This window comes from Meleagris gallopavo, chromosome 2, assembly GCF_000146605.3.
Source record: "Meleagris gallopavo isolate NT-WF06-2002-E0010 breed Aviagen turkey brand Nicholas breeding stock chromosome 2, Turkey_5.1, whole genome shotgun sequence".
Classification (NCBI taxonomy): Eukaryota; Metazoa; Chordata; class Aves; order Galliformes; family Phasianidae; genus Meleagris; species Meleagris gallopavo.
The window spans coordinates 61696849-61720658 of record NC_015012.2 but is presented as its reverse complement, the minus strand read 5'-3'; the positions used below and the strand labels follow the sequence as shown (position 1 = coordinate 61720658).

At 38.0% G+C, this 23810-nt stretch overlaps 1 protein-coding gene across 1 annotated transcript; it reads right to left on the bottom strand.

Annotated features, from left to right (window-relative positions):
* Positions 1–115: 115 nt before the first annotated feature.
* On the bottom strand, positions 116–13022 carry GPRC6A (G protein-coupled receptor class C group 6 member A). The gene is made up of 6 exons (XM_031552506.1): positions 12749–13022; positions 10931–11234; positions 8750–9577; positions 5717–5915; positions 4171–4308; positions 116–3160 (listed from the first exon to the last, which is right to left on the bottom strand). The coding sequence occupies exons 1-6, from the start codon at positions 12940–12942 to the stop codon at positions 2040–2042; spliced, it is 2784 nt and encodes a 927-aa protein (XP_031408366.1). The 5' UTR covers positions 12943–13022; the 3' UTR covers positions 116–2039.
* Positions 13023–23810: the final 10788 nt, after the last annotated feature.

The window sequence follows — 23810 nt, the reverse complement described above, 5'->3', positions numbered from 1 at the left end:
CCCTTCCAACCCCTACAATTCTGTGATTCTGTGATTCTGTGAAAGGGGGGCTGTGCTACTGCTTCTCGCGGCCAAACCAACCTGCAGATGAGGAAATGAAGCAAGCCAATTCAGTTTTTAACAAGGACACGACTTTAATCACCCCATTGTTCAAGAAATGATATGCTCACTGCTTTTGAGAACAGTAAATACATGTACAACTTTTTAGCCAAATTAGCTTCTTGGAAGTCATAATGTGATGAAAGCGTTGTGTTCCTCTTTTTGCTGCATTGGCAGCCAAACTGTAGGAGCAGCCAAACCTCACTGCACGTAGGTTCGTGTTCTGAACAGTACTCACAACCACTGAAGCACAAACAGCAGTTATCGTACAAATGTATGTGCATAAACCTGCAGTATTTCCAGTCGGCTACAGAAAGTACATAATTGCTCAAATCTATATAAAAATTACACCCTTGCCATTCATATTACTTAAAAAATGTCTTCCCTGGTACATACGACTTATGTAATTCTGCATCGCAGTAATTTCAGAAATTGTGTCCATTGATGAAATTTGATCTATAGACATTTTAAACAAATCTGAGTAGAAAAATCATGCAGATATAGGTTGCAGCATATAAATAGAAATGCTGGAAAAATAGATCTATTGCATATAACAATAACACAACATGTAACAAGTCTGCCAAGCTTCATTTTGGTCTGCAAGAGCATCCCATCATTCCACATCTAAACAGAAGCATGGACCAAACTGAAGAGGTCAGCATCTTTTCGCAGTTAAAGCGGGGTTCAGGCCAGGAGCCTTGTGAACACATAGAAATGCTCTTCACAAGCCTTCTGCTGCTGAGTGCCTGAAGGTGTTCTCCTCCATCCCAGCTGTGAGACAGCTCCAGAGGAAAGCTGTGCCCTGCCCAGCTTGGCCATCCTTGGCTAGGAGATGCAGTGTGGCTGTCCCAGCTGACAGTCCTCCTTCCTGGAGTGTGTCTCTTGCACAGGAGATGCTGTGTAGCCATATTCATGGAATTGCAGAGCAGAGACTTCCAGTGCAGCTCATTCTGGTGTGATTTTAATGCACTGGAGCAGTGTAATGCCACGTTCTTGTAAAAGTTAGACTTTTTGAATAAGTGTCAATTAAGCTAAAATTCACAGGATGCATTCATGCTGATTCTGATTATTACACTATTTATGCTACTGAGGGGAATCAATTTGTGCTTGTAAGCTTTGATGTTGCACTTTGTGGAGGAGATCATTTCCTTCCTTCGAAAAAGAAGACACTTGGGGACAAGTGTAGCGGGTCGTCTGTCCACATGAGTTAGAGAAAGTGCATGAGGCAAATCAGTGCATTTCTGAGTACAGGAAAAAAGTAAATGAGCCTACAAACAACTGCAGTGGTCCAGGTAAATCCTTCTATTTTTACACAGCCCTTTCTCCAGTTCATTATCTCTGTGGTAAATACAAGGAACTTTAGATGTTGCTGCAGCACTCATATGGAATAAGGAACACAGTTTTGGGCACAGAATTTAAAACAAAGGATTCACCCAAACTGGATGAAAAGGTTGCTTTTGGATGTTCAGGAGAATAGAAAGCCTATCTTAAAAGTGGAGACAAAAGGACTGGGCTTGTTTATCCTGGCAAACAAAGGCTAGGAGGGGGCTCTGTTTGACCTGTGAAACAGATCCAGGTGAGAAGAAGAGTTCCTTAAGCAGTTGGGTAGAAAAGACATTAGAAAAGCTGTGTGTGAGTCCATGCATTTCTGCCTGCTTGTCCATGAGAAATAAGGCCTTGCTGACACTTCTGTTTGGCTGAGAGCATTGAGGTCCTGGCACTGGTGGTCTGTGTGAATGGATTGGGGATGGGGATGGGGAACAGGAGGGAGATGCTGGAGGTCCCCACAATAGCTGGGGCTCCAAGGAAAGCCTTTCAAACCTAGCAATGAATAACCATCGGAGTATGGTTTGCATGGTTTGCTTTCCTTGGGTGTACCAAAAAGAGAGAGATCTGAAGGAGAATGGCTTGTCTTCTTCTAGTACTTCAGCAATGTCCAGTCATATGCTGGACAGCCTTTTCCTGGATAGAGTCCTTGCTGCACTTTTAGAAGCAACTTCCTCTTTTACTGGTGTCTGTCCAGGCACTTGAAAATGGCAGTTTCCATTCACAGAGCTTTTCTCAGCATTACATGAGTCTGGTGCAGTGATTCGGGAGCTGGAAGACTTCGAGTCCAAGGAAATCTGGCTGACAGCAATGCTGCCCACACTCTTGGAAGAGTACGTGTAAATCATCTTGAGGAAGGCAGACTTTGTATTTGTTTCTTGCTTGTAAATTATGATATAGCACTTAGGAAAAAAAGTGCAACAGAGAATCCCATAATTGGATATTAATATAACAATGATCTCCACTGCTGGTAGGTATTTGCCAAACGTGGTTACATAGACAGGGATAAATACAATCCATGCTATAAAGTAAATTAGCATGCCAAATGTTATGAACTTAGCTTCGTTGTAGTTCTCTGGTAACTTCCTGCCTTTAAAGGCACATATGAAGCAGATGAAAGCTAAAGCAGCTATGTAACCCAGCATAATCCCAAAAGCCACAACAGAGCCCTCGTTGCACTCCAGAATGATGGCTCTCGGAATAGAGAAATTTTGCTTTACAAAAGGCGTCCTAAATACTAGCCAGAAGGTGCAAATGGTAACCTGAATCCCAGTGCAGATGAATACAATGATTATAGGTTTATAGGCACATTTCAAGAAATTCTGCAGCTTGGGATCGAAACTAAAGGCTAGTAAAATTTTTAGTGATTTTATTAAAATACATGAAATGCAGAGTGCAAAACTTATGCCGAAGAGGGCTTGTCGAGTTCTACATTTGAACTCTGTGGGTTCACCTATGAAGAACACAGTGCTTAAAAAAATGAAGAAGTGGCTGAGGAGGATAATGTAGCAGACAGTTAAACCTCCAGATGCCTTTACAACTGGTGTGCTCAAGTTTTTAGTGAATACTGCACTGATGGAAAAAATGAGCACAACCCCGAAGGCGGAGAGGAGGAGCAGGAAAATAGCGAACCAGTCTGTCCAGCCGAGGAAGTGGATCGTTTTTCTGTAGCATGTAGTGCTGTTCACTGGTGCCCAGTAGGTTTTGTTATGGCACCGGTAGCAATAATCCATATCTGAAAACAGAAAAAATGAAGGTAATTCAGGAACCCAAAGCAAATAAACTACCAAGTGAATGGTAAAGCGTTGTGATACAAGAAGGTGGGAAGGGATATGGGGCAAAAAGTGAGGCGTGGGCCAGGTCTGCAGCTACCTGGAGTACCCCTTGCCATGGACACACCACAGGGATAGAGCTTGGTAAACCTTCACTGGCAGCATGATGGTGGCCTGACTTTGAACCAATTGCCCTACAGAGAGTGAAACTGCAGCTCTTTCATTTACCTAGTTCAACAAGAAAAAATCTTTCTTTGTTCAGAAATCTTTTGAAATGCAACAGCAAGAACACACACTGATGTAGATTCCACTTTCAAAGGTTACTTTTCCTGTGAAATTCCTGTTATCTGCTATGGAGAAATGTCACAGTTGTTTTAATAATAAAAGAGATAGGATGCAATTTCTTTTTTTTTCTATCAAGGCTTTAGAAGTACATTGTACCCCAATTTTCTTAATTCCATCTCTCTTCTCCATATTTAATTCCTTCCTTTTATAAACCTTACTCAAACTGTAAATGAACCAGAATAAGCATCAGATTTGATAGTAATACTACTACACTGTCATATAAAACATTATAGTACTCCCACATAAGATAAAAAGTATGCCAGCAAGAAAATTAATAACCCTTGTACTTGCATTGGGCTTTCTGTGTTGCAGAAAGACACAGAAGCAAGGCTCTATTGTCATGAGAATGTGTCTCACTGAAACATCAGCCATACTTTCCATCCAAACACAGCTAAAATATTCAGCTACTAAGTCTAATTGTTTAAAGTCTTATATTCTAAAAAGCATGGAAACCTCATTTTATATGCTGAATACTGTTCTTCTCTTTTTTTATCTGTAAAACTAAGCATTAACAAATGTTTTAACCTCATTCCAAAGTTATATCCATGGTTGTCAAGGTGCATTATTCACAAACAAAACAATTCTATTGATCTCTAAATAAACCTTTATTTGGATCACAGTTCTTTACCTGTTCGATTGCTGTAATGGTTTTCTGGGCAATAAACGCACTCGTAGCAGCACGTGTGTGGACTTTCTGTAACCTTTTTCATTTGTCCCGGTCTGCAGTGCTGGGAGCATGTTGATGGAACCTTCTGCAGTGTGCAGAGAATAAATTAAAAAAAAATTCAGGCATTACTGGTTACTACGAACTGTTAAAATAAGCCTTCAATTCTACTATGATTTGAACTCTTTTTGTATCTAACGTATTTTAAGGGAATCTGAAAATGATGTTAAAGAATGTGAAGAAGGCTCTGTATTTCTTACGTTTTCTCCACGCTCTCAGGAAGGGACAGGATGGGGCCCTATTTATATGACCATTTTATTATTTAGCCCTAAATCAGTGCGATTGTATGTAGCTTTAAAATCCACATCCAAGTGTCTCATTCAGCTTTGAAACTGGAAGTTAGACCGCTGGGATCAAGATCCAGAGAAAGAACAGAAGCATTTGGGAGGGGTTTCAGATGGGCCACACCACAAATGCAGTCCTGACACCCTGCTCAGCAGCTCTGAGTGCAGAGCAGATTCTCTGGCTCTGTGGGACACGTCTCTATGGGATGTGTTTCTGCCATGTCACCCACGCAGCAGCTCACCCCTGGGTCATCAGGCACTACTCAAGGTGTGTGTGGTTGGGGCACTCTCTCAAGAGCTGGATTCAAAGCCTTCTTCCAAGATAGGCCTTGTAAACGGAGGGACAGTCCTGGGGGATGCTGCTGTTTCTTCTCCTTGCAGGTTAGGGCTTACGAGCTGCCATCCTGAGCAGCACCGTGAAGAGGGACAAGAAAAGAGGGCTTCTGGTCTTCTGTCCTTAGCCTCTTCTTTCGATTAAGGCTACACAGAAACTACATTCATCCCACCTTGTAAACAGCATTTCCTCTGGCATGCTAGCAGAGTCACACTGAGTCAGAGCTGCACAAATCCCCAAAGCCTTCACCATGCACAGGTGACATTATCCAGCTGGAACTGGCTGGGGTCAACCACTCCTTCTGTCTGCACTGTGCTGGGGTTCCAGATGGTGCCACCTACTTCATACTCCTGTGTTTGTGCTGACCCCAGCTCTAACAGGAGTAAATAATCAACAAGACTTATTTTCCCCAACAGTAAAGACAATAGATTGCATGTATTTGTGAAAAATAAATGATTGCCTTGTGTAAGGCAGAAGACATATATAAGTAGTCGTTTTCTGTTCTAAAACCAAATTTCACATTCTGTAATATTATCCTTTGGACAGATGTAACTTCTGATTTACACATTATAGAAAACCTCTTAGGGGTATTCTGGAGAAATAACTTAATTTCAAATCACTGAGACTGCTTACAGGCTCATGTGCGTCTCAAAATGCATAAAGGTAGTTGAATCTTACCTAGAGAGGATGCATCATTCTGAAAGGAGAATATGACAGCAAGTGAGTGATTTTTTACACACGCTTCAGTTGTAAACACCAGAGGAAGAAGGACACATATGAAATAAATTTCAGATGTTAGGTCAACAAAATAAAAGTTACCTTTAAATCCAGAAATTCTTTTTTTTCTCCTCATCCTCAAAGATGAAGTAACCATTTTCTGGGTCATATTCTGCCATAGTGGTGATTTCCATGTGGCCATCAATTTCTTTCCAAAGAAGTACATCATAACCAGAGCTCATATCACCTTTGGAGTCAAACTTGATTTCTTTATCATCATCAATGATTGTAACTTTTTTAAGTTCTTCAAGGAGCTGAATGTAAATATAGGAAATAATGGCATACATCAGTGTCATTTCAGTATGATACACTGAATAGTTTAACTTAGTATGATAATATCAGATTAAAAAATGTTGCTTTCTACAAGTGGTATCATCTTAAAAGGGAGCTATATAACTGTTAATCCTACATCCTACACAGATTTACATTATTCTGAGAATCCTTGTTGACCTTAAAAATATATTTAGCACAAATAATCATTTTTCAACTTTATGCAATGTATGCAGATACCTGTGTATTAGTACTTATATTTCCAGCTTTGGAAATTTTGGGACAGAAAATGTTTTACTTGTAGGAAAAAAAAAAAAGGCCTTTTAGAACTTTCCTTCTGTAACGAATGGCTGTGATTGATGCTCCTGCTATTACCATACTATCAACAAAGTGGATCTGGGCAATATCTCCTTCTAGTGTAACCTCCCCCAGTGCTGGAAATACTTCATTTAATATTTTCAGCTGAGGCTCTGATATTGTGTATTGCAAGGTGAGGTTCTGAGTTATGGTATGAACAATAAATGCCATTTTACTCAGATGAATTGATATATGGCACAATGGCAATAGACAACAAGGTTATATTTGATGCTTCATAGGAAATTTCATGGCAAGTACCTTTCTGTAAGACAACTATCTAGCTTAACATTTCAATCCATTCGGTTCAGTAGGGTGAAATTTCTTGCTCCCACATTAAAAAGAAAAACAGATTTAAAAGGTTCACTGTGAATCTAGAAAAGGACAGGTTGAGGTATACAGAACACAATCCCATTTCATGAGGAGGCTGCAAGCAGATTTTCATTAGCTACCATGGCTGCAAACTGAAGCAAAGGTTTTATTGCTTTGCAAGCCTAACAACTTTTGGCAATAGGAGTTACTTAACAACAAAAAACAAACCATTCAACGAATGGCTGAATTTGACTGTCCCTTGAAAAGCACTCTTACATGGATTCCTGTGTGATAGTTATAGCATTTAAAGAATATGCTGGCAAATCTATTGTTTAAGAGGCTCTGGTATAGATATATGTGTAAAAAAATCTGGCATTTGTAACAGTTTTTTCATATACAACATCACTACTTCACAATTTATTTATTCTCACTGCCTGTCTACAAATACATGGTGAAAGAAAACATGCATCTAAGCAACATTTCATTTGATTTGGACATTGCACAGTCTTGTGGGACCAAACAGGGAATTTTTGGTTCAGTGTTCTCGGGCTAGTTGTTTAATCTTCCTCTTCTTCACTCTTCCAATTTCTCTAAAATCCAAATCCAAATAACAATAACAAAAACTTTTGGAATACATTTTCAGCTTCAAACAGAAGGAGCTAGTACTTAGTAATGATTATTTAATTTATATTTATTTTTGCAACTATATATTTATATTTATTATGCAACTATATCAGGACCAATGACTTTGATATTTCTCTGTATGTTGAGAAGAGTGATATGGATTTGCTGTATCCTTATCTTTAAATATACCCATTTCTGGAGGGGCTAAAGTTAATTTAGAAGAAATGTGTTATGGAGGCAGCACTGGGAGTTTCTCCAAGAATTCTTAGCTTCTAAACAGGACACTAAATTTGGGTGGTTTGGGATTTAATTCAGCAGTGCTGTAAATGCAGCCCCATAAAGTTGCATACCCCATAGAGCTACCCTGAATTTGTCCCATCTGTTTTTACAAATTCATGTAAGAGTTTGTTACTGTGGCTGCTGTTTTTTTCAAATCCCCTATCTTGGTTTGACCTGCCCTGACCCAGGATGAGAGGTCAGAGCAAGTCAGAGAGCTTCAGTGGGTGTTTGACTTTTAAATGAACTTTTGTTTAATCCTCTGAGTAAAAGTGTGTAAAAGTGAATACTTCTGAGCAGGTTCTCAGGTAAAAGGTCAGGTCAGGTTTACTTGTCTGATTTTTCCTGTTCTTTTCCCACCTTGTAAAGTCTGATAACAAGTACCTCACTCATCTTCAAGATTGTGTCACATTTTTCTACTGGTTATTTTCCTATAAATCACGATCAGACATAAGAATGTTCTGCTGCATTTTCATTTCCAAGAAAAATTGCATTACAGAGGAACGTACCTGAGCTCAGACAAAATGGAGAAAGCAGTTAGAGATAGAGGAGGGATTTGAAACTCTGTGGGGAATTGTCCTCTTCCGTAACATCTCTACCTCCTTAGAGCACACTGCTGAGTATTACAGTGGCTTGCAGAAACAGGACCAATATTTAGTGGCAGAACATCTATGTCAATCAGATTGATTGCACATTTATGTTCTATCCTGTTCAAGTAGCTAGTGAGATGTTCCAGCAAGCAGCTTAGAGACTGGAGTCTTCATCCAAGCTGATGCCTTCTCTGAAGATGATGGGAGTGCTAGGTTAGCTCACGGGTATCCAACATTTTGGCTTGCCTAGGCCACACTAAGTGAAGAGAACTATCCTGGGCTGCACATACATAGTTTGCTCTGAAAGTAATGCCTCCTGTTTATTTCCATGGATCAGCTAGTTATCTCAGTATATAAACTGCAATAATACTTCTCAATCTACATTAGAATACAGCTATGGCTTAGCATCAGCAGTTTTTGCACCTCTGTGGGCCAAAGCAAGGGAAGAAAGCTAGATTCCAGTTCTCATCACTAATTAGCTACTGCTGCTCCGGGAGATGAGCTGTGGTTTCACTTGGCCCATGCAGTTGTTAGGAAAGGCAGAAACAGGAATAAGAAGCCATTTAGTAAAAGGTCTAAACAAGTAAATCCAGGAATGCAAGAGGAAAAGTGAGATGGAAGTTATATAGAGAGAACAGGACCTCAAAGAATTAACACCATACCTCCCAGGGGGTGAAAGCAGAGGGATCCTTGCAGTTTCTGTCTTTGCATTGCCCTTTTATGGCATGGGCAATGGCATACACTGCAAGTATAGTACTATGGATAAATCCTGGTTCAATGTTGGCATTCAAAAAATCATCTCTCCAGATCTGATGTTTGTTCTCAACATTTTGCATCAGGTCGTACTGGGATTGGCTTGAAATACACATTTGAAAATCGTAGTTGTCCAGGTGTGCACAGACTGACAAAAGCATAATATATTCAAGTAAAAACTTGTTGTTTTCAGTGGGCCTTTCATGAATATTTCTCAGAAAGTCTTGGAATGTGGATACGTCCTTGTTTTTAAATCCAAATCCCACAACAGTTCCCAGCTTTCTGATGTTGGGCATTGTACTGATTTTCACTGCAGTTGACCAGTTATCACTTGCAATCCAAATCTTTTTTACATTTCTCTCAATTGCCTTCTTAAATAGTTTGAGCACATGGAATTGCCTCATAAAGACTACAATGACATTCACTCTGGTTTCCTTGACAATCTTCTCGATTGCACGATCAACTTTTGTATGAAAGGTGTTATCAGAGAGATAGGCAGGCAGCATTTCTTTAAAAGCTATGCAAACACTGTTTGCCATGGCCTGGACTCCAAAGCTCTCCAGAGCAAAGCGCCCGTTGTCATCATCTGTGGCTATTACTCCAATCCAGTTCCACCCAGACTCACAGATCAGGTGGGCCATTGCTCTTGTCTGATGGAAATCACTGGGGATAGTCCTCAAGAAAGAAGGAAAACGGATTTTGTCACTGAGGATTTCAGCTGATGATGCAGGACTGACCTAGGAAGAGACAACTGTTTAGTTAAGGAAGTGGTCTCCTCCAAAGGATTCTGACAGCCCCAAAGCTTCCACTATTGGTTTTCCATCCCTCCTGTGACTGAGTGCAAAGACAGGGCAGCCAAGCAGGGCAGGATTCTTAACCCTGCTGTTGGAACATAGGCCTGTGCCCAGCACCCTTTCCTTCATTTTCATCTTTGTGCACCTAATTGATTTATTAAAAGCAGAGATTAAAACATTGTAAATGGATCTGAAAGTTATGCTGGATTTTGATTTAACCTGTAGAAATACCATCACCACTATTCAAAGCAGTACTTAACACACTAGAAGTACTCAAATGTTGTTGGAGCTGTTATTAAAATTTCTAGTATGCCTACATTTTGCAATTTTTTTTTTTTTTGCACTATATTAGTATAGTCCACCCACTTATTTATTTTCTCTCAAAAATTTAATTACTGTGTTTTAAAGGGGTCATAAGGTCTGTTAGAAGATCCTATTAGTGAAAAAAAAGAGTATCTAATATTAAAGAGCAGTATAGTATTTTTTTCTTATGTAGAAATTTTAGCCTTTCTATAGTGAATGTAGCAAGAAAAAATATAACTGAAAAATATGTAATTTAAATGTATTTACTTTTTAACCTTTGTCTAATTTATTGTTTTTCTTACTGTACTATTTCTTAACTTTGCTTGACAGTTCTTAACAAATCTAAGCTTTCCAAAATGACAGTCCCCTATCTGAAGAAGATATCAAATCTTAATGTCAGCAGATTGCAGATACTACAGATGAGAAAAATGTACTAGGTCACCTTTTCCATCTCTATGTCACAATGTAAATTTGTTTTATAATTTGCTTTTGAATAATTTTAAGTGCGGCTTTGAATTTATATATCAAATATACCTATGGTGGAGTTGGAGGCATTGTTATTTCCTCCCAGCGCAGGGGAAAAGATTCAGTTAAAAGTTATATTTAGTTCATATTTAAAGTATTTAGCATGTTTATGCTACTTTGCTATAAGATAATACATGTCAAATTATCAAAATCAATGTGCAGCGCAATGATTTTGGTTTTGACCACAACTTTTTTTCTTGTAACAGTGAAAGTAATAATGGAAATACCAGCCTAAGTGCAAGCATGGGACTGTATGAACTAGAAATAGTACTAGAGCGGCTGGAAATAGGGAAGGATGTTTGGGAAAGGAGTAATCATATTCCTTCTCTTTTGTAGCTGCTTGAAGAGCAGCAGGACTAAAACTGTTTTTTTGAGCAGTTGTGACTTGCAGTCCCTCCAATTAGAGCCACATCTAGCTATGGTAAATTTGATCCTCTGTCTCAAATGAAATAATTCCCTCAAACCTACCTGTGGGATTAGTTGCAAAGCCAATAGCCTTGAAACTGCCATTGACACCTCAGAGTAGCTGGCTCCGGTGACTGCCTTAATTCTTGGTACATAGTCTGAATAGTTACACTTGAACTCTACAATATCTTTAGAAGTATTGGATTTGGACAGGAACCTCAGAGCAGATGCCATGGCTTTTGTAACTTCTGCACAGGTATCATAGATTTCATAGCCCAGAGTAATTCCAGATAATAACGTTGAATTGTTGATCATTTCAATAGCATGTATCATTGCAAGAGTCTGAAGAAAAATTTGAATTTCAAAGCTGTCAGAAAACACAGAAGTTTCATTTTAGAAAAAAAATATTTCTGCAATAAGACTGAAGCAAATTCTGTTCACATCCTTTAGCTTTGCCAGCTTCAGAAAAGAAATGCTTGGGTGTGATTTTCTTGTGTTTTATAGAATCAGATTTATAGAATATCTCGAGTTGAAAGAGACCCACAAGCATCATTAAAAGCATCTCCCAGCTCCACAGAGGACCACCCAAATTTCAAATCCTATGTCTGGGAGTGCTGTCCGAACACTTCTTGAACTCCAGCATCTTGGGGCTCTAACCACTGCCCTGGGGAGCCTGTTCCAGTGCCTGACCACTCTCTGGTGAAGAACCTCTCAATAACACCCAACCTGACCCTCCATTGCTTCAGATTCATGCTGTTAAAAAATAGAAAAACGTATTATTTCCTTTCTCACTTAAATGGTAGAACAATCATAATTAACACAACACTTCAGTAATGCCTGAATAAAAATACTTTTCTGAAAAACAGGCACTAAAGTTACAATTATTGTGATACATGAAAATTTGCAAGGGAAATCTTCAGAAAGTGTCTCTTAGAGTCAGTTCTCCATTTTGCTCCATTTAGTCCAGCAATTTTTGTTTTGTTTTGTTTTTGTTTTTGTTTCAATATATTTATTTTCACTAAAAGCATGAAACAAAATAAAGGACTAGAAGAAAATACTTCAGAAGTTAATGTCTTCCTGTGGTTGCACAGATGCTCCTAATATCCTCTCTAAACCTAACAAAGTTAATACAGCTTTTCTCCTTATCTTCAATGGATATGATAGTTTCTTAATCAGAATATACAGGCAACAGTACCTATGTTAAAATGAAAGAAAATGCATGTATGGGTTTAAATTATATCACATTCCTGAATTTATGAAAAGTAGGATATGGAGTCAACAAAATAAATATTTTGATGTGCAGTATAAACATGAATGCGTACATGACATGGTGTCTGTTCTGTGTATCCCATCACACAGTGCCACAGTTATAGTACAAAACATAATATCTACACAGATTATAACAATTGCAACGTAGTCAGTAGTACAATAAACTACCAGGTGGATGTGAGGGGCATACTTCTGTATGTGCTTAGACAAAATTGGGCAGACTGTCTGTGTTCAAAGTACGTAGGTGCAACTTCACCATAAATAACAAACTGCAAGGCAGAGTATTTCAGTCATAGAGCAACAAAACAGTATTAACATGGCAATTAAATGGTTCCTCAACACAAACTTCTAGGGCTATTTGATTCAATATGAAGATTGAAATAGAATCAAATAACCATTCCCTTCCTTGGTCAGCCATAGTATTTTCTATGACAACTTTGTGATTCCTTGTCATTCTTTGTTATATTATAAGCAATTAATTTGATGTCCAAAGTCTTCTAAAAAACTGAGAAATGCAAGAGAAACAGATTTTGTTGATCACAACACTAAGTGTATTTGCCTGATTTCAGTGATCTCTTAATTGTTATATGTATAATTTGCCGTGTTACTCACCCAGCACAGTTCTGAATTACTGGCTTGATAGGATGCTCTTCGGGATGCAGCATTTCACTGTGAACTGCAAACAAACCTCCTATAATAATGTCTCCTGGAGAACTGGCGCCCACAAAGTCATCTGTATTCTGGCAAGCAGAAGCAACATCAGAGCTGATCACAAATGGAATCAGCACTAAGCTAAATAATGCCATGCTTCTGCTTCACCTGCTCACTCCCAGCTTTAAGTCCATTAGGCCAGCTGCAGTGCCAGCAAGTGTTCCTATGTCATCTATAAACAGCAGTAAAGGAAAAAAGGCTGAGCTCCAAAGTTAGTCACACCTCATAAGGTGCTCATATTTGCTTCACTGACTCAGGTTACTTTATTAGAACTCCAAAGCAAGTTGTCACATAAAGCGTGAGAGTGCAGGGGAGTGAGAGGGAAGGAAAAAGAGATTTGAATTTAAAAGGAAGTGCTGGACATAAATCTGGTCTGTTGTATTCAAAAATTATTATACTTAATCTGAAACACTTGGCAAATATTTTTGTATAAATTTGGGCTTGTCTTGGATACTTTCCAGTTGATTGCTGGGTGGAGAGATATCATGTAATATGGCAGTGATGTTACTTTAAGAGTCTGATCCAAAGAGTAGAGAAAAAAAAGGCTTTGTTGCTACAGTGGTCTTTATATCAGACTGAGGAAAACAAAAGAAAGCAACAAGCAAAACTAAACAATCAACAAAACTGAAAAGTAAGTTTGGATTTTTATATTTTGCCTTTTTTCTCACTTACTCTATAGATAGAGTATCCATTTGCAACGCAGGTATTAATCACAAATTCAAAAGCTAATCATCCATTACATCACCATTTGGCATCTTCTTTTTTATAATACAGAACCTTGTCTTTCTTTCTCTGTGGTAATCTCACTGGTAGTTCACCGTGTACAGTAAACAGCTATCTACATTTTCTTTAATGTACCTAATGACATGCATTTATGGGCAGGTTAGGATACCAGTTTATTCTGCTTTGTGCTGACTTGTAAAAATTTAATTTATTCTGAAGGTATTCCTCTTGATTTATAGCAGCATAAACATAGTTAGAACCTGACCCTGAGTTATCCACCTGCAAATATAGACGTACCTACTTCTTTCCACCCAAGTAATGCTCCCTCAAGCCTAATTCCAGATACCCAGGTGTTTGATTTTCCATGACTTTGCACATACCTTCTAAACCTTCTGACAAATGATACCTTATGCTGCTAAAGTTTGGGATTGGAGGTAATCATTTGGTTGAGCAAGTCACAAGAAATCTTCAGCCATGTGCCTCTAGTATAAAATACACCATTTAATGAGTTAACACTAAGTACTATTTTAAGCATACAGTGGAAATAAAATGTCAATAAATCAAAGTCTGAAACATATTACTATTTTTTATTAGAAGCAGGAAATAAACTTTCCTCTGGCCAATACTTTAAAAGATATTAATTTGTGTAGAAGAGGATTTTGCCTAGAAAAAAACCTTGCTTGTTCTCTCTGGAAAGTGGAAGTTGACAAAATAAACATCACATGTAATTGGTTCCCAATTTCTTGTTATTTATAAAAACACCATGATACGAAGTGTGCTTTACATTCAACTACATTGAGTTTGTGTCATAGTGTTTTGCAGCGTATTTTCACAGGGAGGGGTCTTTTATTGTTATTGCTTGTTTTCAAGACCTACATCTCATAAGTATTGCTAGTGGTGAGGAGTACTTTAATGTTTTACTGAAATAAGTCATCCTACTCTGGTACTGAAGAATCAACCGTAAGTGCTTGTAAACACTCTTTTTCACTGATAGTTAAGTACCAATAGAAGTAAGTGTATAATACAAAATGTTCTTTGTAATTTAATGACATATTATTGTAGCATCATTGGACTTTCACAGTCTTCTCAGTTGTCTGCATAGGAGTATTTCTTGGAGGAAAGCACGGGAGGAGGTCGTACCTCTATACGTCAGTCATAAGACTTCAATCAATCGTAAGATTCAGGGGAATAACTGAAGTATCATCATGTCTAAGAAGCAGCGAAGCAGCCTTTAATAAACTGTGAAAAGGCAGAAGGCATGACTTACCAAACCCCAAGATAAGATGGGAGACACAGGTGAATTATAAGAGGCTTTAGAGGATCTGGTGGGAGACAGAGATACTCTGCGTTACTGTATGCCCCAGAGTGACTTGCTACTGTGCCAAGATGTTTTTTACACTTGGTCTTCAGCTTCCTTTTAAGAAAGACCAGAATGAGTTTTGGAAAATGGCCTTGCCAAATTCAGCATTAATCCTGCAGGAGACTTCTTGTAAATTCACAGCTAGTAAGTTTTTGGCAGCAGTGCCACATATATTCAAAGTCTCCACAATTGAATATGTGCAAGAGAAGCCAGAGACAGCTGTGTGGATACAGCAGTGGATACGTGCAAATGGACCACCTGCTTCTCCCATCGTTGCAGCCTCTAAAGCTGGACAGGTTATAAGGAAGTTTTGCAACTGCCAGTAGCTTGGTCAAGAAGAGAGAGACTATTCCATGCAGGAATGCTTCAACTGATCTTTGACTCATATTTAGTTATTTTATGGGTAAATCAGTGCATTAAATTCTAACAGAAATATTTATCTGTAAAGCCCGTACAGTCAGACAGTGCTAAAAGGGAAAGACGTTTTTCATCACTTTCTATTGAAAACTGATGGTTAAGAAGCTATGTGTTTTCACATGAGCCATAAGTAAGGTGTCTATTTCAATATCATGTCTAGATTTCAATATCATAGGCTACATCTATACTAAAATCAACAACAGCAAAATAGATGGAATTGAAGTCAAAATATTATGAAGAGAAAATATTGGTTAGAATTGCCAACTGTGTATATTAATAAAACTGTTGTATTCAACCCTAAGATTACTCAGTTTCTGTGAAGGAAGTTTAAGTAGAAAGAAGCAGATATTGCATTACTTCACTTTAATTATCTTTTAAAAATATTCTACTAACTGGGAATACGCTTAGCTTAATATAAGATGCTAAAATTAAGGAATATAAAGGAAAATACCAATTTTTTAAATTTGTGTTCAATTAAAAATCATCATTAAACATTCAAAAAAAAAAAATTAAAACCAAAAACCAACAGTGAAATAGAACCTGGATGAAAGCCAAACAACATTAATTCCCGAGAAACAAACTAACTCAATTTTCAGGTTCACTGGGTTTGTCCTCTAGAGTGGGTCAGCTGAGCTGCAGTGGAGAGGACGAGTCCTTTTTTTCTCCATCAGGTCACAGCATTCTAATGTGCCCATAGATTTTCTCCAAAAGTTGAATGTCCCCTGATGCAAATGGCCCCGCTGGATTACTTCTGGTAGACAGCCTAAGAAAAGGCTGTGACAGTGCCTTTAGCCTTCTGCCCTAGCTGTCAGAGCAGTACTGGGAAGTCCCACAGTAATTCCTTCTTCAAAAAGGTCAATAGTCACTTTTGTAAATGTATCTCTGCTGTTTATGCTACAATAGGCCTGTAAGAAATCGAAGTAGGTCTGGTTCAGCAAGGTTGTGTGTATATAGGAGGGAATTACAGTTCATTTCTACAATTTTTGAGTTCAGAGCAGAGGTGTTTGTTTCTTTTATTTTCTCTCTCTGATACTTGAACATACTTAGATTGGACTTCAAGTCAAATATAATTTCAAAATGAAAAAATCAAGTGAATTTTACTCTTCTGATGCTAAGGAAAAGCATGTTAGTCATTTGAAATTTGAATTTATCTGTAAATGAATGTATTTATGTTGTTGGTTTTGGAGTTTATTGCTGTTATTTCAAAATAATCTAGGAAGACTGTTTCTATCCCACCCAGCCAAGATGATAATCGGCTGTGTAGGACAGAAGCAGAATAATTTTTATCAATAGATTATGGCAGCCACTATCCAGTTGATCAAAGTGCTATTTCCAGAACGATTTGCCATTTTTTGTTACCATTTACCGTTTTTGTTTTTTGCCTTTCTTCCATCTTCTCTTCTCTTTATAGGAAAATAAGTAAAAATGTCATTCAGCTATTGACAATGCTAACATCTGGGCCCAACCTGTAGTACAAGAGCCATCCAGAGGGAAAGCAAATCTCTAGCCTAGATATTTGGACTGTTTCCTGAGGAGCTAGGACCCTAGCCTTTCTGCCAGCAAGTACTTGCAGTTGGAGTGAGACCTTTGCTACGTAAAAGAAGTATCCGAGGTCTCTTCACTCCCAGTGCCCCATACTCATTACTGTGACACTGAGGATTTGTTTGAGAAAGGTCTGCTACCCTGACAGTTAATAACTGTACTAAGAGTGTCAATATGTTCAGGAATTTCCATACTTGTGAGGCCTAGTGTATGTAGTGTGTTCTTGAAATTCCTATCTGCAAGAAAATCAGGCAAGGGATCATCTCACATGAAAACATCAAAGACCAGTAGGGGTGAAGTTGATGCTTAACATCTTAGTATTATTAATACTGAACAAATCTTAAAATAGAAAATTAAACTAATAGGGATTTTGCGTTTACAAATCTAAGTGGTTCTGTCCTTTAGACATCCCCAAAGGAATTGGACATAGCTGACCTTAGTGTTGGACATAGAGTTTTCAAAGAACATCTAGTTTCCTAAATCCAAGTAGTTGTTTTGATGACCTTGTACTTGTTATCACTAAATCACTTTTGCAAATAATACTCCGTGTTTGTTTGTTTTGTTGTTTTTTTGTTGTTGTTGTTTTTTAACTCTTACAGTTACTTTAAAAATATGTATTTTTATTTTTCTTCAGTTATTATGGAGCTGAAATAGATCTGACAACAGTAAGAAATCATTAGAAGAAGAGGACTGAAAAAATACTTTTGGGAGCACACATTGAAAATCAGGTATACCCTACTTTTAAGAGGATGTCTTTGATTCTAAGAGAAGTTGGGGAAATATTCTTTGACTCAGTCTTCAGTTATTCAGTGCAAATGTCAGTATGTGAGAGAACGATGATTCATTTCCTTCCCTTCCTCAGCATAGTTTAGCAAAAACTGTTCTGGAAAGCACAGGTTTAAATAAAAGGAAAAATAGAGATCATGCCTCCAAAATGTGTTGACTGACAAAATTCACTATGGTACATTGGAGAAATGGCAGTTTTTCACTTGCTCTGATTTTATAATAGTCCCCTTCTTGTTACTACCTTGAAAACATATATGTGAACAAGTAACAATGTGATTACTGTCTCCCTGAATAGTCAGTTATTATATACAACAAAAGATATTTAGGGTTGGACTAGATGATTTCCAGAGGTCACTTCCAATCTCAATTATTCTGTGATTCTGTGATAATTCTGCCAGCAGTGCTTTCAGAGAAGGGTTGGTGTCCATTGGTGACAAATTGTAGAAGATTCGAGTGGGTTTTAGGCTTGTCTCAGCCATTTATTTACAGTATATTTATTACTGACTACTGTAGACAGTCCTGACCTCAGCTGGCTGGTCTTGGGGGACCCTATTTTTGGGAAACTGAATCTCCTTCAGTTTGTATAGGAGATCAAAGTCTTGAACTGAGCTGTAAGGAGCTCTGCATTTAAAGGCTAAGATTCTTAAAGATAAATAGCTTCCATAACTTAGTTAAGGAGTTTCATGCTTAAATACATTTCAAACTGATTCTAAAATTCTTGACTTCAGGATCTAAATAAGCTCTCAACTTATTTTGCCAGTATTTTGAGCACTGATTCAAAGTTGTCATCATCACCCTAATTTTGGACTTTCAGAAATTATTTTGTCTTCTGAGATCTTAAAAGATCTTAGCTTACCTTACAAGGCTTAACAGCTTGTGTTATAAAAGTAAACATACATCTGCAAAAAGAGTGCAGACAGAACAGGTGACACTCATAAAAATTCCTTTCAGATAAGGAAAAGAACCCCAAACAGTAAACTTACAGGAGTCATTCTGGATATCGACTCAATCTTCAAAGATAAAAACTGAGAAAAAAAGAATTATTTCAAATCAGGTATGGTTCCTGTAAAAGTTCATTCTTAAAATCTCTTAGGGTGGAACTCAACACATTTCCTACAGAATGTTTTGCACTGTCAGTTAAAAAGAGCTCATATACACCAAAATAATACACTCTAGCTTTGAATAAACAGAAAATGGAAAACAAATATTTCACTTTAAACCGTTTCTCCTCTCCGACATGAAACTGTCTTTGAATACATACCACAAGAATATACAAGTCATTAATCTACAGTTATACCCCTGCAAATGTATCTTTAAGAAACATATTACAGAGTGGTTAACAGTATATAAAAACATGATTGATTTTAATTTTGGTATAAACTTTTTTGCAGTCATCCAGTATTTGAACTTGCGGTTGTAGAACAACTATTATTATCTTCATTAATTGGAAGAAGAAGTAACTTATGTCAGCTGCAAGTCAAAAGACTGCAAGAATTGATTAGAATCTATCAACCACGGGAAAAAAAAGATATTTGAAGAATAGTGTGTGTGAATTTTGTATTTTTCTATTTTTCATGACTCCAGAGTAGATTTTTGGGCGCTCCATTTCCTGCGATTTTCTGATACATCCATTGTCATCTATGTTGACAAAATCATTATTTTCACACCGTAAGATAGAATTTGCATGATTTCACAGAAAATCAGTAGTGTTTTTTAAGTTATTATTTTCTTATAGAGAGATTTTATAAATATTACTTCTTTCACTAGTGTTTTGTATTAAACTTACGCATTTTAAAATTTGAGGGGTTGAGCATGAAATGTTTTACTACAAGTTACTTTAAAATCTTCCCATGTTCCAGCAGCAAAGGGTTTGGTATCAGCGTTATATTTCCATAAGACAGAAATAATTCCATGAGACAGAAAGAGAAAAGAACATCAAGAGTTCAAGGCCAGTACATGTAGAATTTTCCCATCTGTTTTCATCATGTTTTTACATCAGTATGGTTTCCTTCTTTTCATACATCTTCGTTTTTTACTTAGAATTACATAACTCACTGAAAAAGTCCTGCTTTCACTTTTGCTTCTAGTGATAAGAAAAGTTGCATTTGTGAGTCACCTTTGAAAAACATTAGCTTAAAAGCATTAACTTAAAAAAATCCCTTGATTTAAAAGAAAGTACAATTGTATTTTGTAACTAATGGTTGCCTAACTTGTACTGTGATCTAGTAATAACTTTCATATTCAAGGTGGTTAAAATCCTTCATCTACCTCAAACACAATAAAAAGAATTTAATAACAGTCTCCATGAACTACAGAATAGGATGAAAAATTATTCAGCATATATTTATCTTCTGAGTTCTATGTGGGCAGCAGATTCTGAAGACATTCATTATTATTTTCACAATTAAAATGGAATGATGATGATAACGATGGTGGTGGGTGGCATTTCCATCAGTTTTCCAGGATCTAAATCATTAGAGTCTGCGAACACCTATATAGATTAGTGATTTGTAATTACAAAATTCAACTGAATTCTGCCATGAATCACACCAGAGTAATTCACAACTTGATTCTTGGTATCTTGGATAACTGGACTGCTCTATACACTCCAGAACTGAACCATGGCAGACCTTTTTCCAGACTTACTGCAACACTATCAAATTTAGAAATGCACCAGTATATCTTTAAATTAAAATCTCAATACAATCTGTTAACTATCAAGGTTAATGAAAAGAGATTTTTATTACATAGCAGTGTAACAGATGCATTGCTTTATTAAAATCTAAATGTTAATGGAAAAAATGAAAGAAAATAAACAGAAATAACTCATCAGCAAGAAATGCAAGCTTTGTATATTTGCACAAGTGACAATTAAAACAGCATCTAGAACCAGGAAAACAACTGCAGAATATTGTCATGAGTAAGGCTTTTTAATAGCGTTCTGACACATCATTCAGTTTATGTACATCAAACAGTTCTCCTCCCATCCTCTGTCTGAAGGGCAGGACAAAGAAGAGGTGGATCATCACAAAAACATAATCTAACTTCTTCCTAGTCACCAAATATGACACTTGATATCCCTGAGCCAGACAATGGTGCTTGTATCACCTGTCCTACCTCTCTTAATGAAAACTGCAAAACTCCTTTAAAGTAGGATAACAAAATGTAGAACCCATGCTTACCTTATACTTAAAGTACAACTGTTTGAAGGCTAACTTAAGCATACAAATTTTAACAGTAATTCTTTAAATTGTCTTTCCAGAACTAATTTAATAGAGGTTTTGAAGAAGTTACTGTTTCACTTGCCATTAATGCACCTTTTGTAAGCCACATAAAATGCATTTTTATATGCATAAGTAGGTGTTCAACAAAAATATCATATGTGAATCTTAGAGTTAGATCTGTTTATTTTCATAAACCCAACACAAAATAGTTCGAAGAACTTTATCTCCAGAATTTCTCATCACAAATTTCATTCTCATGAGAGATTTTTCATCACGTCTAGACCTAATTTATCCTGTTTTGTTTATGCTCTTTCTTATTTGTAAACAGTGAATGTCCAAATGCCTTACTTTTAATGAAGTGTAGCAACAGTATTTGATTGGAATTTAGATAAAGGAGCAGATAAATCAGTTTTCTTTAAGTTTATGTGCATATGTATGAGCAATTTAAAAAGTAGTTTGATAAGGACAAGAAAAGCTGATCATTGTTACCATGTCTTATCACACTGAACCCAAGGTAGAAAGGATCAGCAAAGTCCTGTATGAGATTCTCCTCAACTTTGAAACATAAATGTTATGAAACAATCCACATTGAGTCCTTATCCAGAATAAGTGGAGGCTTGCATGGAAAAGTAAGAAAAAATTATAACAACAAAATATAAAGAACTTCTTTTTCCTGTGAAGAATAATTGTAATAGTTCTTCTTATAGATATCAGCACACACTACTACTTGTAATATTTCTGTAGTCTGAGATTGAGGGTAAGGCGGGAGCAGCCTCTGTACCACACATTGGAAAACATAATTCTTTCCCTTAAAGATGTACAAGCTAAATGAGTTCCAGGAACCATTTAATCTTATTTTACAGATAGAGCAGGTGAGTTTTTCAAGGGCAAATCAGACATAGTGAAAGCAAGCTACAAAGCCTCTCTTTCATATCACCCTTTGCTGAGTATTATCATAATAACTCAACCTTTCCTGTCAACCAACAAGAGTATACCTGACAAAGATCTGACAATTAAAGTTTGGATGAATCTCTGCTCGGATGATGCAAAGCCACTGTAATGTTTTCCAGTTTCAAGATGCAAATCAAAACATTTAACAGAGCACTACAGTTATTCAAGAGCTGAGGCACAGTCAACTTCTTGCTTGTGCCTTGCTTTTTTATGATGTGAGTGCTGATATGGAAATAGAAAAATACTTCCAACTACAGTGACACTTTGGTATACCATGAATTGGAGCACACAGTCATTTGGCTTGCAATGGGATGCACTGCTAAATCCTGCACATTTGTTCTGTTCAGTTATTCTGTTGATAAGAGACACAGCCAAGGCCTATCCAATGTTTTCACAACACTTAGCAGGTTCAGCAGGTGCAGGTGAAGCAGTTCAAGGAATACTAAAGGACTAGCCGAGGCTGGCTGGTGCTGAGACAGTATTCAGGCTCCCTTGGCTTGCTGTGACAAAGGAGAGGAAGTAGGCAAGATTACTCATTTGTTGTCAGTGTATTGGAAAGTGCCCTGCCCACCAGCATCCTGACTATTACTGAACATATCTATCTGGTATTCCTCTGCCAAGCAGCACACATCAGCTCAGATCTCCATCCTCTCTTGCTTATGAGGCTCCACACAGCTCCCTCTCTGGGACACATTTGCTTTTCTGGCCACTACTCATCTATCACAAGGATCTTGTCCTTGGCCAGGATTTATGCCTAACAGGTTTGTAAGCATTGAAGGCTCTTGATATTTAGAGATACAAAACCTTTGACAATAAGAAACATTGCTTTCCTGACATGGGTATCAGAGCTCATTTTCTTCCCTAGCAGATTCCAGAACATGTCTCTTGCAAGAACTTGTGATTTTACTTAGAGCTCAATACTTTCACGATTGTGTACATGGGGAAAATTGAACTTTTATCTACTGTTTGCTTAGCAAATAAGTACCCAATCAAGAGCCCACTGTCAGTGGGCAGAGTACTATTACTTTTAGATAACAAAGCTGAGGAAGTGTGGGATAGATGAGTGGACAATGAGGTTGATTGAGAACTGGCTGACTGGCAGAGCACAGAGGGTCGTCGTTGGCAGTGCAGAGTCCAGTCGGAGACCTGTAACCAGCGGTGTTCCTCAGGGGTCGGTGCTGGGTCCAGTCTTGTTCAGCATCTTCATCAATGACCTTGATGAGGGGATAGTGGCCACCCTCGGCAAGTTTCCTGATGATACGAAGTTGGGAGGATTGGCTGACACACCTGAAAGCTGTGCTGCCATTCAGCGAGACCTGGACAGGCTGGAGAGCTGGGCAGTAAGAAACCGGATGAGGGTCAACAAAAGCAAGTGTAGGGTCTTGCATCTGGGGAGGAATAATTGCATGCACCGGTACAGGCTGGGGGATGACCTGCTGGAAAGGAGCTCTGAGGAGAGGGACCTGGGTGTCTGATGGACGACAGGTTGGCCATGAGCCAGCAGTGTGCCCTTGTGGCCAAAAAGGCCGATGGCATTCTGGGGTGCATTAAAAAGAGTGTGGCCAGCAGGTTGAGGGAAGTGATCCTCCCCCTCTACTCTGCCCTGGTAAGGCCTCATCTGGAGTACTGTGTCCAGTTCTGGGCTCCCCAGTACAAAAAAGACAGGGATCTCTTGGAAAAAGTCCAGCGGAGGGCCACAAAGATGGTGAAGGGCCTGGAGCATCTCCCCAGGCCCCTGAAGAAAGGCTAAGTGAACTGGGTCTGTTTAGCCTTGAGAAAAGAAGACTGAGAGGGGACCTGATCCAGGTCTATAAATATCTAAGATGTGGAGGGCAGAGTGGCAAGGCCAGACTGTTTTCAGCAGTGTGTGGAGACAGGATAAGGGGGAATTGCCAGAAACTGGAGCATAGGAAGTTTCGCACGAATGTGCGTAAGAACTTCTTCACGGTGAGGGTGATGG

Bases quoted from the DNA above. Each gene is read 5' to 3' on its own strand.
- GPRC6A (XM_031552506.1), bottom strand. From the start codon at position 12,942: ATGGCATTATTTAGCTTAGTGCTGATTCCATTTGTGATCAGCTCTGAT. The intron at 4,309-5,716 runs TCTGGATTTAAA...TTTAATTTATTC, and splicing joins TGAGGAGAAAAAAAAGAATT to TCTGCACACTGCAGAAGGTT. The intron at 3,161-4,170 runs GTAAAGAACTGT...TTCTGTTTTCAG, and splicing joins CCATTACAGCAATCGAACAG to ATATGGATTATTGCTACCGG.